This window comes from Alternaria arbusti (genome assembly GCF_024043155.1).
Source record: "Alternaria arbusti strain BMP 1465 chromosome Unknown scaffold_3, whole genome shotgun sequence".
Classification (NCBI taxonomy): domain Eukaryota; kingdom Fungi; phylum Ascomycota; class Dothideomycetes; order Pleosporales; family Pleosporaceae; genus Alternaria; species Alternaria arbusti.
In genome coordinates, this window is record NW_026249943.1 from 1448467 (window position 1) to 1461860 (window position 13394).

The 13394-nt window shown below is 54.3% G+C and overlaps 6 protein-coding genes across 6 annotated transcripts; 2 read left to right on the forward strand and 4 right to left on the reverse strand.

The window, feature by feature from the left end:
• Positions 1 to 145: 145 nt before the first annotated feature.
• J4E86_003139 (uncharacterized protein) lies at positions 146 to 898 on the reverse strand (the record flags this gene model as incomplete). The annotated part of the gene is made up of 2 exons (XM_051443695.1): positions 146 to 639; positions 718 to 898. The coding sequence occupies 2 exons, from the start codon at positions 896 to 898 to the stop codon at positions 146 to 148; spliced, it is 675 nt and encodes a 224-aa protein (XP_051305190.1).
• A 481-nt stretch (positions 899 to 1379) lies between these two features.
• Positions 1380 to 2847, reverse strand: J4E86_003140 (uncharacterized protein; the record flags this gene model as incomplete). The annotated part of the gene is made up of 3 exons (XM_051443696.1): positions 1380 to 1402; positions 1566 to 2634; positions 2689 to 2847. 3 exons carry the CDS (start codon positions 2845 to 2847, stop codon positions 1380 to 1382), a joined length of 1251 nt encoding a protein of 416 aa, XP_051305191.1.
• A 462-nt stretch (positions 2848 to 3309) lies between these two features.
• J4E86_003141 (uncharacterized protein) lies at positions 3310 to 7885 on the reverse strand (the record flags this gene model as incomplete). The annotated part of the gene is made up of 2 exons (XM_051443697.1): positions 3310 to 7770; positions 7823 to 7885. The coding sequence occupies 2 exons, from the start codon at positions 7883 to 7885 to the stop codon at positions 3310 to 3312; spliced, it is 4524 nt and encodes a 1507-aa protein (XP_051305192.1).
• A 493-nt stretch (positions 7886 to 8378) lies between these two features.
• PUP1 (proteasome core particle subunit beta 2) lies at positions 8379 to 9278 on the forward strand (the record flags this gene model as incomplete). The annotated part of the gene is made up of 2 exons (XM_051443698.1): positions 8379 to 8552; positions 8622 to 9278. 2 exons carry the CDS (start codon positions 8379 to 8381, stop codon positions 9276 to 9278), a joined length of 831 nt encoding a protein of 276 aa, XP_051305193.1.
• A 275-nt stretch (positions 9279 to 9553) lies between these two features.
• Positions 9554 to 11006, reverse strand: J4E86_003143 (uncharacterized protein; the record flags this gene model as incomplete). The annotated part of the gene is made up of 2 exons (XM_051443699.1): positions 9554 to 10899; positions 10955 to 11006. The coding sequence occupies 2 exons, from the start codon at positions 11004 to 11006 to the stop codon at positions 9554 to 9556; spliced, it is 1398 nt and encodes a 465-aa protein (XP_051305194.1).
• Positions 11007 to 11294: 288 nt separating this feature from the next.
• On the forward strand, positions 11295 to 13348 carry J4E86_003144 (uncharacterized protein; the record flags this gene model as incomplete). Its single annotated transcript, XM_051443700.1, has 4 exons — positions 11295 to 11568; positions 11619 to 11686; positions 11733 to 12318; positions 12366 to 13348. 4 exons carry the CDS (start codon positions 11295 to 11297, stop codon positions 13346 to 13348), a joined length of 1911 nt encoding a protein of 636 aa, XP_051305195.1.
• Positions 13349 to 13394: the final 46 nt, after the last annotated feature.

Below are 13394 nucleotides of genomic sequence, written 5' to 3' on the forward strand. Positions count from 1 at the left end.
AGAATCGACGTGGACTTAGCGCTACGTCGTAGATATACCCAGAAAAGTGTAATTTACCATACGACGGCTTACAACATACGCAACATTTTCTTAGCCACTTGTTTCAGGATCGAACTTGAAGTATCAGGAAAGGGAGCCTGGTTATCTACTTGTACTGTTGGAACGCAACATGCCAAACCTTCATCCCCTTCGGCCCGCCCCTCAGATGCGGGATAAGCTTCCCGAAATCCTCAGTCTTGCGGAATTCCATATGCGCATCTACACTTGGCCATCCAATGAACGCCGCAAACAGCTTTCCATCAACACCCTCACCCAGACTCTCATGCTTCTGCGGTTCAACACTCCATCCACCAATCACTCCTTTGGCCTCAACATTAGGTATCTCAGTTGCCATGGTGCGGAAAGTAGAGAACTGAGAGCTATATTCCTCTTGATTGTAGTCGGGGGCGAAGAAGGCGTTTATGCACTCGGTTACGGGCATGGTGAATGGGTTATCGCTTCCAGACTGCGAAGTGGGAAAGTTGATGTGGAAGATTGTTGGGTCGTCGCCAGATGCAAGCTTGTCCATGATGGTTGCTAGGAAAGGCTGGTAACCTGGGGTCTTTTCGAATGTTCTATGGTCCTCGATAGATTCCCATTCTACATTCGGTCAGCGAAAGTGCAAAGTGACACCACTTGCGCAGCGATCTATCGAATAAGACATGAAAGGTCACGTACCCACGGCCATTTGCACGGTGTCTGGGTTCTCGATCTGTCGGCCCCAGTACAATGCTTTGGCACCGGGCTGTTTGGCAATAGTGCTGAGTGTTGACTCCCATGTTTCTTTCGCTTCGTCCGTTGAGAGATCGAGGCCGGGTTTCATGGGTATGTACACAATCTCGGTAGCCTTTTCCGACATTTTGGGTATGTAATTTGTATGGATGTTGTGGTTAGTGGTTTGAGTGGTGAGGATTGAACTAGAGGAGGTAGGATAATAGTAAGAAGTCAGACAATGAGGCAATGAAGAAGTAGAGCTATGGTGTTGTTCTGTCGCATCTTGCTACATGCATACGATGAGCTGTTTGCCCCACACCAAGCTTGACGTAGGGAAGGGCCGAAAGTGGGGTAACAAAGTGGAACCAGACACGATCGAGGCCCTTCCGATATTCCACCCAATCCTTCCGCGTCCTGAGATTCATATACAACTGACATGGTAGCAACCCGAGAGCTTGCAGCAGCATTTGGTAAGCGAACCTAGGTATCGCAACTTGACCTCCAACCTTATCCACGCCCAAGTACTTTCCATCCCACACCCAGATTGCTTCTCAGTTCCAGCCATGCTTGTTATAACAGCTCCCCAAGGTATCAACACTACCATCACACCAGAAGAAGAGCTCCTCTCAACCCTGCGCAGTCCCGTCATCTTCGTACACATGTGTCGCCTCCGCCTTTCAATTTTTGCGCACAGGTGACACATGCTTTGGTACCGCAACCGAAACATTGCCTTGAGAACTCGTCGAGTATTCGAATACAGAATGCGCAAGTATGCTGGCCTTCAACCCTAATCCACAACGTATCATGGTCACAGTTGGATCTCCTCGCTCGTGATCGTTCTGCTGCTGTGGCCTCATACTGCTTTGCTGCATGTTCCTTTGCCGCGCGCTTCCTCGATTCCTCTTGTCTTGCACGGTGAGCTGCTTCTTGCCTCGCACGATGCTCTGCTTTCCGTCTTGCACGAAGCTCCGCTTGCTCTCTCGTACGACGTTCTGCTTCCTCTCTCGCACGATGCTTTTCTTCTTGTCTCGCATACTCCTCTGCTTCTTTTCTCGCCCAATACTCTGCTTCCTCTCTCATGCGACGCTCTTCTTTCTGTGTCGCCCAATACTCTGCTTCCTCTCTCGCATACTCCTCTGCTTCTCTTGCTGCTTTCTTTGCTGCCTCCCATCCTGCTTTTTGTTCTGCTTCTCGCTTCGCTTTCTTTCGTGCTTTTCGGGACTCCTTTTCAGCACGTTGTTCAGCCTCCCATGCTTGTCTTGTCTGTTCCCACTGTCGGGCCTGTTCAGCCTTTTCTTTCGCAAGTCGTTCTTTCCTCGCCTTCTCAGCCAGCTCAGCCACAAGCCTTTCGCCTTCTTGATTTTTTCGTTTCGTGAGGTCATCGTTCAGCTGTTCGAGCCGTACCCTTGCTTCGTCTAGGCGTATCTGCTTGATCCGAATGACGTTCTCCGCGTTGATTGTGGCTAACGTGATGTCGCTCTTCTCTTGTTCACTCAGTCTGTTGCTCAAGAAGGCCAATGTGCCCGCTTCCGACTGATTGTCGTTTGCTAGCTTTGCTCGATTCTCAAAAACATTCCTGTTCAGGCACTCGAGTTCGGCTTCAAGAGACTTGACAGTGTTACGACATTGACGAATCTGCTCTTTCTGAGATCTCTCATAGTTGAGCCACTCTTGTCGTATCCGGTTGTTCTCTGCTTGTGCACGCGCTTCCCTTTGCGCTGGTGTCTCGTTTTGCGGGTGCGGCTGAGGGTTTGGCTGTGATGTGGCTGGAGATGGAGCGTAAGGTTGACTGCCTGAGGATGAAGCAGTTCGTTGTTGACGGCTGCGATCGTATTCGCTCCTCTTAGTCGCATCTTTGAGTACTTCCCATGCTGCGTTGATCTGTGCCCGACGTTAGTACGGCTCACTCGTCAAAGCACGGTGGCCTCTCCGCACAAGCTGAATCGTCGCGGTCGCATGTTGAGATCCGATGTTCTTGTCCGGGTGATGCAATAGTGCGAGGCGGCGGTATGACGTCTTGATCTCGCCGTACAGCGCAGAAGGTCGCACCCCCAAGGTAACGTAGTAGTCTTGCGTGGGAAGTGCGGGAGCCATCTCCGTGCGGACTACCTAAACAGGTGCTGCTGGGAACGTCGCGTGACCTATAGGTGCTGCATTCGAACGGAAGGACGTTCGAATGTACAAGCGGTATTAGCAAGATGCAGGAGTTTGTGTTGTCACAATCTCGACAGTTTGAGAGCACGGCAGTTGCAGCAGCAAAGCTGTGTTCCGGTTCTGGACGCGCTGTGGGGTTCGCGACGCGTTTACAGACCGCCAAGGAAAGAGAGAGCAAGAGTGAAAGTGACCGCGGGAGAGTGGGAAGGAGTCACCGTCAGTCAGTGAGCTAATCAAGGCCAATCAATATTCACGCTTCCCCATGCTCTATCTATGCAAGATGTATTACATTTTCCTTTTCGATCCCCCATGCATGCAATCGCTATCCAAACGTCCCAAATAACAAGTACGCTTAATCATACACAATCATAATCCAACACCGATATCGACAGAATGTACTACTCAATTGACCTTTGTGACCTTGATCCCACGGTCGAGAAGGGCATTCTTAAGACCCTTAGCGACCTGCTTCCTTGTCCTGGCGGTCTGTCGCAAGCTATCAATATTGTCGTCAACCAGGTCGCTCAAACGCGCGATCTCCTTGCCCGATGTCGGACTGCCTTCGGGTGTGTAGAACAGGCCATAGCCTTTGCTGGGCGTAGGCGTACTCTCAACTTCGGGAGTTAGAGCACGACGGCTTAGATCGGTCAGGGTCATCTTGTTGCGGTTGGTAGGCGGGGTGGCGTAAGGCGTATCGGCAATGCTGCGGCGGAGATCCGTACCGCGTGACCGTCGGGGCGTACCAGCGTTGCGTGATGAAGATGAGGAAGGACGACTGGAGTCTGCGAGGCCGATCTTGCGCAATTGGGCCTCTAGGACGAGGATGTCGTTGTTCTTCTGCTCAGCAAGATTGGCCAACCTGAGGACTGTCTTCTTGACAGCCTCCATGGAAGGCACTGACTTTGTGCTGCCGTTCTGTGCGTTGTGGGACACCAGACGCGAGCGTAGGACTGCGACTGCATCTTCAGCCTTGCGCAGCGACGTTAAAAGCTGAGCATAGTCGTTGCGCAGAGCCTTCTGTCCATCGGCAAGCTCCTTTGGCAATGGTGCCTTTCGGAGAGCTTCTGCCTTTTCGGGATCCTTGCGATTGATGATTTGGCGGCGTATGTCATTAAGACGAGTCATGAGCTTGGCCTTGTCGTGAAGAAGACGAGCGAGCTGTGTGAGCTTGAGTAGCACATCCTGTACCCGCCCTGCATCCAGCTCTTGTTCAAGCTGATCTTCAAGAGATCGCAAGGCTTGAATCTCGCACAAAGTGAAGTTCTCGAACCATGAGCCGTGAGGTCCCTGGTCTTGGACATCATCCAGCATACGTCGATCGATTTGGTGACCAGCCTGGGGCTGTAGGTGGTATTGTGTAAACGACTTGATAGATCGAGCGTTCCAGCCAAGTGCATCCACCATACCGTTGATGTCTTTGTAAATCAACTCGATCTGAGCGGCGTGACCTGTCTTGCTAGGTGATTTACCACCAGTGTAGTTCTGGTATGCGACAAACTCCTCCAGGTTCCGGCTCGGCTCGATCGGCTGCGCAAGCTGTGCTCGTATCCGCTCGTCCTCTTCATCTTCAAGATCAGAGACTTGTGGCTGTGGCGTGGGCGGCTTAGACCCCTGCATGGATGAGCTCAATGAAGCACCCGGTGCGACTAAAGGTTCTCGTCGGAGACGAGAAGCTGAGCTCGAACGAGCTGGGCTAGGCGAGCGAAGGTCTTGGGCGCGGTTCGTCGGAGGCGGGAAGTTCGGTTTCGCAGACATCGATGACTGATCGGGTTTACCAGAGAAGGGGCCTTTGTTCGGTTGCTGTCCGAACAGCGATGAGCCCGAGAACGATGGCTGGTTCGCGGCAGGTTTCGAGGCCTGAGCGAACAAAGAAGGCTGGGCTGGTGAAGCGCTGCTTCCAGACTGTGATGTGGCGCCGGACTTCATTGTGGGAGGAGTCGGTGCAGGGGGGAAGAACTGCCGTGACTGGTTCACACTGTCCTGGAAGCTCCAGGTACCCGCCTTCGCAGCTTGCGGCTTTGACGTCTTGTTTGGCGGATATGTGTCGTCGACTTCTTCAACCTCCTCATCGTCCTCCTCATCAGAGAAACCTTCCTCGTCATCATCCTCTTCGCTCTCGTCGTCATGGTCGTGATCATGTTCTTCCTCGTCTTCGTTGTCAATGGGAGACACATCTCCAGCCGAACTAGGTGCTTCCACCTCAACGCCAGGACTACCAGCGAGCGGAGGCAAATCGTCGCTAGTCGAATTCGGCAACTTTGTGTTGATGAAGTCTGGAGGTAGAGGCGCGTCCTCAGTCTTCGCCGGCTTAGCCTTGGTGAAGTCTGGTGGCAAAGGTGCGTCGTCCACCGGAGTAGCGGGCTCTTGCACAGGTGGTGCAGCCTTGGGGGTTGCGCTCTCCTTTGCAGGAGTATCACTGGGGAATAACGACTTCTGCTTTGGCGGGGATGCTGGTGTCGTGGAGACCCAATTCGGGGGGTTTTCGCTCGCTGGGGTTGCGGGCGGCTTCATCCCTGTCTTTCCTAGCATGTTGGAGAAGTCACTGCCGAAGAAGGAACCGTTGGCAGGAGCCGCAGGCTTCGCCGGATCGTCCTTAGCTGTACCGTCACTTGCAAAAGTAGTGCCGAGCTTGAAGCCACCTGCAAGGCCGAACAAGCCTTGGGACGGCTGAGCTTGTGGTGTAGGTGTAGCTTCGTCCCTCTTTCGGTCGTTTGCCTCGCTCGCATCGGAGTCCTTCGACTCGAACGAGGCCGTGTTGAACGATGACTTGTCTGGCTGTCCAAAGATCGAGCTGCTTTGCTGAGCGGGCGTGCTCGCCCAGGAGGGTAGCGAAGATCCAGTCCCAGAGCCAACGGTGACAGTAGAACCAAAGCTTGGCTCTGTCTTCAGACCTCCAAAGCCAGATTTCTGTTGCCCTTGCCCGAGTGCTCCGAACCCGGAGCCAGCTTGTGCAGAGTTGTTGCTTCCAAAGCTCGAAAAGGAGTTTGACCCTCCAGCAGTTTTGAATTGGGCGAAGCCCGACGAACCACCAGCGGCGGCCGAGAATGGGTTGGATTTTGACTCTGAAGTTTGAGATGTCGCTCCCCATGGCGATGCTTTGCCGCCCATTCCACCTACTGCGCCGAATCCGGAGCCGACACCTACTGCAGAAGGAGCGCCAAAGGCAGGTTTGGCGGGAGTGCCGATTGCAGAGGGAGCACCAAAAGCTGGCTGAGGAGGCTTACCGATTGAAGATGGAGCACCAAATGAAGGCTGTGCAGGTTTACCGAATGTTGGAGCAGGCAAATTGGTAGCAGCAGTACCGAATCCGGGCGTTCCAAAGCCGGGCGGTTGAGGCTTCATGAGAGCGGGAGTTGGTGTACCGAATCCGTTTCCAGCGTTGCCAAAGTGGGGGATGCCAGCTGTTCCTGGGGTGCCGGGTGTTCCCATGGACTTGCTGAAAGGGGTAGATGTAGCAACAGGAAGTTTGGATGCAGGCGTAGATGCCCTCGGTGTAGAAGACGGCGCATGCTGTGTGGCTTCGCTCTTGAAGATGAGACCGGGGTAGCGTTCTCCAGCCTCGATAGACTTGTTCCACATCACCCACCAGGCCGCAAGAAGACCTTCGTGGGTTAGAGCCATGTATGCAGGAAGCGGCCACGGCGCCTCACTGATCTCTTCCAGAGCAGGAATGGGGCGCAGTATCTTCTCCTTGCTCGAAAGATCAAGCGCCTCACCAATGAAGACACTATCCATTTCCTCGTCTCCGTAAGCGGTTCGCGGCACCTGAGCCTTCTTCGTGTCGTCCACGTTGACCATCATGAGCTCGTTACAGGTTTCTTGATCCGGGGAGATCTTGTTGCTTGTGGAGGCAAGTATCGCGATGGAGTCTGCGTGGGAGGAAGTGATAATAAGCATGTCGTCGAGATCGGGCTTCCAGTTTTGTAGGCGTGTGGACGAGATCCGTGCAGGTAGTTGGCGGCGTGGAGCTTCGAATGCCTCGGGAAGAGGATCCCAGACAAAGGAATGGTACGTGAAGGATCCCCAGCCCTTGGCTGATTTGATGACGCTGTACTTCTTTGGCTCCGGGTTATCCTGGTCTTGGTCCTTCAGAGAGTAGACAGCAAGGAACTCTTCAGTTTTCAGCCATGACACGCCGGTCACCTCGTAGTTTTCATCGACGTCCGGGGGTCGTGGAACGATACCTCTTAGGTCTCCAGCGGTCATGTGTATAGCGCAGGTGCCATCAATAGAGCCAGAGACTACAGCCTTTCCGCGCGCACTCCAAGCGGCGCAGTTGACGTGTGCCTCTCGAATCGTCTTCTTGACGCCCTTTTCCACATCGCATATCTCCAGCTTGCCGTTATCGAGGACTATGGCGAAGTATTGTTCGAATTCGGGGGAGGGGTTCGGGAGGAGAGCGCGAACGGGTGCGTCGGTCGCCAGTTTGGTGTCCGCGTCTTTCTTGCCTTGGCTGACGACACTCGCAACATTGTACGTAGTGACGCCGCCGTCGGCCTCATCAGATGTAACCAAGAAATCTCCATCGGCGGAGAAAGCGACATGGCGGAGATTGGGAGTGGAGATGGTGATATCGGGCGTGAAGTCTGCTACGACGTCAATGTCGCGCTCTTCCAGACGCGGGTCATCGGCGTTTGCGATGTCATCGGCTATGGTCTTGTTCTGGAAGGCGCTGCGCACGGAGTCTGTGGACGCGATGACGAGGATGTTGGGGCCGGCAGCAGCGAGAAGGGCGGGTTTGGAGGCGATGGAGAGGAGGTTTGCGCACGCAGGCGGCAGGTTATCGGCAGACCATGGCCGGGGCAGGATCTTGACCTTCTTGGGGCCCTGTTTGCCCTGGTTGAGGACCTTGAAGCCGAGATGCTGTGTATTCGTTAGTACCGTCGCATGGCGGTCTGGTGCGAGCTGTAGCTACCTCAGTCTCAACTTCGGGCACCTCAGGCCCAGCCTCGACAGCCGGCGCGGGAATCTTAGACATTCTGCAGGACTTGCAGGCCGAACAGGTTCTGGCGCGTAGGAGGCTCGGCTTGGTGTCGCGCGTCGGAGTTCTCAGCTTATTCATATATGCATCGGAGGACGAGCGCGGGAGCGCGTGCTAGCCTTGGTGTGTTTTGGGAAAGAGCAAATAGGCCGTTCTAGGCTAGGCGGGAGCAGGTGAAGGTGATTGAAACGGCGGAGATGCAAGGAGATGGTGCCTGGCGCTCTGGATAGTCGAGCGACAAGCATGCGACCATTAGCTCGACGCTCTGAAGCGACGCGCTTTGTTGTTCTGAGAAAGTTCCCGAGCTAGTGGAGCTCATCGCTGCGCCAAGGCTCCATCCAAGCTCCAGGCACGACAGCTACGCAACTCACCCTCGCCGCCGACCGCCTAGACAACCCGAGTAGACGCGCGACATCACCACCTTTACCACTATACACGCCGTCTCCGCAGCAAACACCCCACGCCTCCACCGACACCTCACACCAACACCATGGGCGGCTTCGACTTCTCCAACCACAACCGCAATGCGGCTCTCCACGCCCAGGGCATCCCGCTGCCCAAGGCGACCAGCACAGGAACGACCATTGTGGGCTGTCTCTTCAACGGCGGCGTAGTCATCGCAGCAGACACACGAGCTACCAGCGGTCCCATTGTAGCAGACAAGGTAGGCTCGTCCCCGCCATAGACGTTGTGACAACCACCACCATGGACACTGGTCTGACATGCACCGCAGAACTGCGAGAAACTCCACTACATATCCCCTCACATCTGGTGCGCGGGTGCCGGTACCGCCGCCGACACCGAGTTCACCACCGCCATCATCTCCTCGAACCTCGAACTGCACGCCCTCTCCACCGGCCGCAAGCCCCGCGTCGTTACCTGCATGACCATGTTGAAGCAGCACCTGTTCCGCCACCAGGGTCACATTGGCGCCTACCTCGTCATTGCGGGTGTTGACCCCACCGGTGCGCATCTCTTCACCGTCCACGCCCACGGTTCCACCGACAAGCTGCCGTACGTCACCATGGGCTCAGGTTCATTGGCCGCCATGTCCGTCTTCGAGACACAGTGGAAGTCCGATCTATCGCGGGAGGATGCCGTCACACTATGCGCAAACGCCATCGAGGCGGGTATCTGGAACGATCTGGGTTCCGGTAGCAACGTGGACGTAGCGGTCATCACAGAGGACAAGACCACTTTGATGAGGAACTACAAGACACCAAACACCAGGCAGCCCAAGCAGAGGAACTACAGGTTCCAACGGGGAACTACTGCAGTGCTGAACGAGAAGATCATCACCAAGGAGGAGATCAGCAAGTACGTGACCGTACACGAGCTCAAGGATGGTGATGTGGCCGGCACAGCAGAGACGATGGATATAGACTCATAGGTTTTGCTCTAGCTCCGGGGCGATGCAAGATGGCGTTACGAACATGAACGTGTATTATACACCGAAACGGGGTTCCAGACGAACCACAGCCGAATAGCTACAAGGCAATATGATGACGATCAATGAACCACCTCACCAGACATTCAAATCAAGCATTCGATGTGAACGGCATTTAGTCATGGAATATTTTGTGCATTACACTACCTAACAGAACAATAGAAGTCTAGTGACCCTCAGTAAAACATGGACTCCGCATCGCATCCATCACGCCGTGCCTAACGACATCTCTTCTCGACGATACCAGCACCATGCTCCTCGTACTCCTTCCTCGAGATCCACAGCTGGTGGAAACTGCCCAAACTAGCTAGTATACTGCCGCCAATCCAGGCTGCGTATTTCCTCTCCACCACGCTACCGGGTGCGATGAGCTTGTTCCTAGTGCTGGGGTAGATGGCGTTGATTTCGTAGTTGAGGCGCTCGTTGAACTTGTAGAGCAGCGTCGAGCCACCTGTTACGACAATGTTGGAGAGGAGGAGAGGACGTTGGTCGGCGTCAACTTGTTGGACTGCTGCTTGTACGAGTCGGGGGATTGTCTGTTCAGGCTTCGGCGCGGGCATGGTTTCGCTGGCGAGCGCGGCGTTGTGGTCGAAGAGGCCCTCTGCGGCGCGGAACCTCTCGATGCCGAAGACTTGGTTCCAGCCGTCAGGCATTTCGAACGGTCGGCCTGGCATGCTCTTTGCCAGCTCTTCGTTGGTGCTGAAGCGGCCGGGGCCGGGCCAAACTTCTACGACGGATTCCTTGAAGGACGTGAGAATGCGCTCCTCTTCGTTTAGACGGAAAGAGTCGGTCGGTGGTGTCTCGAATGTCTTGTAGGTTGCTTGGGCGGGTGCGCCAGCGTCGACTGGTGTCTTGCTCTTGACCATGTAGTGCGGTGTCAATGGTACTTCAGGCTGGGCTTGCTTGAATGACGTCCGTATCTGGTCGGAGACAAAGTTACCTGCTAGAGGCGATTTCTGGACGCCCTTTCGCAGCACCATGCCGTCGAGCACAGGCGTGACAGATGTATGCGACGCGCCGACGTCAATGATGATGCCTGACGCCTTTCCTGATGCAAAGGCAGCCAATACACCAGTCTTTTGCAAGAAGAAAGCTGGCGTGCCCCAGTCCTCCATGGCGATCTCAATGTACTTTTCCCGCGCCTTTGCGCTGTTCCAGCCTGGTTCCGTGATCAACAGCGGGCTGTCTTCCAGCGGCTTCTCGTTGTTTTCTAACGCGTCCATATCCACGTCCATGGCCTCCCCATTCTCGTTCTCGCCATTGCCATCGTTCAGCCCGTTCTTGGTAGGGTCGGTTGGTTTTGCGCCGGTGAGTCGGCTCGTGATCGCATACTCCCACAGCTTGGTCGCGGTATCCCAGTCCTCTACAATGCCGTCTGAGCCCCAATAGTTCTTAATATCGAGACCGCCGACCGGCGCATGTATCGCATTTTCGCCAAAGAGGTGTTCGCCTGAGGATGTTTGGCCGTAAAAGGAAGGGCAGACGGACTTGGGCACGTCCTCGCCAGCGAATCCAGCGCGAACGGTCGAGTAGCCGGGGTCGAGGACGATCGCAGAGACCTCATCTATGGTTCTCAATTAGCATGCGCTGTGTGTAGAGCTTCGTCGAGCGTCGCGTACCTCCGGCGTACTCTCCCGCAGCTGGTGCGGTCGATGCGTTGGGAATGTTCATCGCGCGCGACTATCGCAATGCGCAAAGCTTGATAAAGATTCGCTTGTATACGTGAGGCCTGATTGACGCGTGATAATGGGTATTCGAGATGCTTTGGGCGCTGTCCTTGCAGGATGGGCGTTGGTGTTGGAGCGAAGCTGTTGCCAGACGCGAACTCCAAAAGTTGAGGTTGCGGACCTGGCCTCCATCACCGCACTTGTCCCCCGCGCCTCCACTCCGCATACTCCAGAGACATATACACAGGGTTCTTTGGAGACCAGAAGATGAGGAGATAGTCTAGGCAATACAATGGCGCTCAAATTTATTCGCCAGCTCTACTCGCTGGATACCCTCGATACACGCTTCGTTGTACCGGCCACCGCACCCCCGAAAGAGGCGCTCGAAGAGGCCAAACTTGATCCCGCTGGACCAGTGCCAGTCAAAGATGGACGAAATGGAGACAAGAGTCTAGAAAATAGAAGTCACGCGCCACTATGGTCAACGCCGGAGTTCTACTTCTACTACGTGTCCATTGCAGCCAGCGTGTTCTTTATGTTCAAGTTGGTACTAGATGTTTCTCAAGGTTCGTCCGAATAAGCCCGCAGAGGGTGAGGAGAGCTAATCGTTAAGCAGAATCCCATCCAAACTATCCGGAGTTTGAACATCTTCTCTCGGATGGCTGGATACCTGGTCGCAAAGTAGTACGTTGCAACATCGACTGTCACATGCCATCGTCTAACTCCTCAGGACAATACCGATGCTCAATACAGCGGGTTCCGCCAGAACATTCCCTATCTCTTCATCGTAGTTCTACTTCATCCTATTCTGCGTAAGGCCTATGATTCGTTCTGGAGGGCGGGAACGTATACTCAAGTTCGGCCCTCTGCCGGCAATGGCCTTACTATGGGCTTAACCCCAGGTGCTGCAGCGGATGCCCGTATGAACCAGCGCATCTCATTCGACCTTTTATTTGCCGCTATATTCCTTGCCGCCCTTCATGGCTTCTCAGCATTCAAGATCGTCGCCATTCTTTATGCCAACTACTGCATCGGCACGAAGCTCCCTCGCCAATATGTACCGGCTGCTACATGGATCTTCAACGTCGGGACTCTATTTGCAAATGAGTTCTCAGACGGCTACTCGTATGCCAACATACTTGGCACTTTCCTTCCATCCACATTGTCGGAGAAAGGTCAACCAGCACCCAACTTCGGTCACACTCTAGACAGCTATGGTGGTCTGATACCTCGGTGGGAGGTTCTTTTCAACTTCACCATACTCCGGTTGATCAGCTTCAATCTCGATCACTATTGGAGCCTCAACTCTCGGACGGGTAGTTCCATTGAAGTACTTTACCCACCCACCCTTAGTTCGATATAGCTAATAACATCAAGAAGAAACAACTCGACGCCTCCAACCTCTCAGAGCGGGACCGCGTCACGATACCTGCCAAGCCTACTGACTATACTTTCCGCAATTACTTCGCCTATGCCATGTACTCGCCCCTCTACCTCGCTGGGCCCATCATCACGTTCAACGATTACATCGCTCAATGCCGGTATCGACCCCACAGCATCACGACCAAGCGAACAACAATGTACCTCGTCCGCTTCATTGTCGTCTTGTTGACGATGGAAATCATGATCCACTACATGTACATGGTCGCCATCTTCCATGAGAGGCCCGACTGGTCGCAGTACACGCCAGCCCAGCTCAGTATGCTAGGTTTCTTCAACCTAAAGCACATCTGGCTAAAGCTGCTCATCCCATGGCGTTTCTTCCGTCTCTGGTCGCTCTTGGACGGTATTGATCCTCCCGAGAACATGGTCAGATGCATGTCAGACAACTACTCCGTCATGCACTTCTGGCGCGGTTGGCATCGTAGCTTCAACAAGTGGAGTTTGAGATACCTCTACATTCCGCTGGGTGGCAATAGAGGAGATGGTCTCTGGGGCAAGGCAAGATCGGTTGGAAACTACCTCGCCGTGTTTACCTTTATCGCGATCTGGCATGATATCCAGCTTCGGTTGCTGATGTGGGGTTGGCTGGTCACTCTCTTCGTTCTCCCCGAGATTGTTGCTTCGTACATATTCCCGGCGAGGAAGTGGAAGGATAGTCCGGATGCGTATCGTTGGTTATGCGGAGTCGGCGCCGTTTTCGAAATCCTCATGCTTATGACAGCTAATCTCGTTGGTTTCGCCCTGGGAGTCGATGGTCTTAAGGACTTGGTGCGTGGTATTGTAGGAACATGGTCGGGCTGGATGTTCCTTGCTACGGCTTGTGGCGCGCTGTTCACCGGTGTACAGTTCATGTTTGAATGGAGAGAGAATGAGAAGAGGAGGGGAATCAAGATGAAGTGTTAGACTTGGAGAGTCAACACAATTGGCCGTCCAGTTGGATGCTATCAGC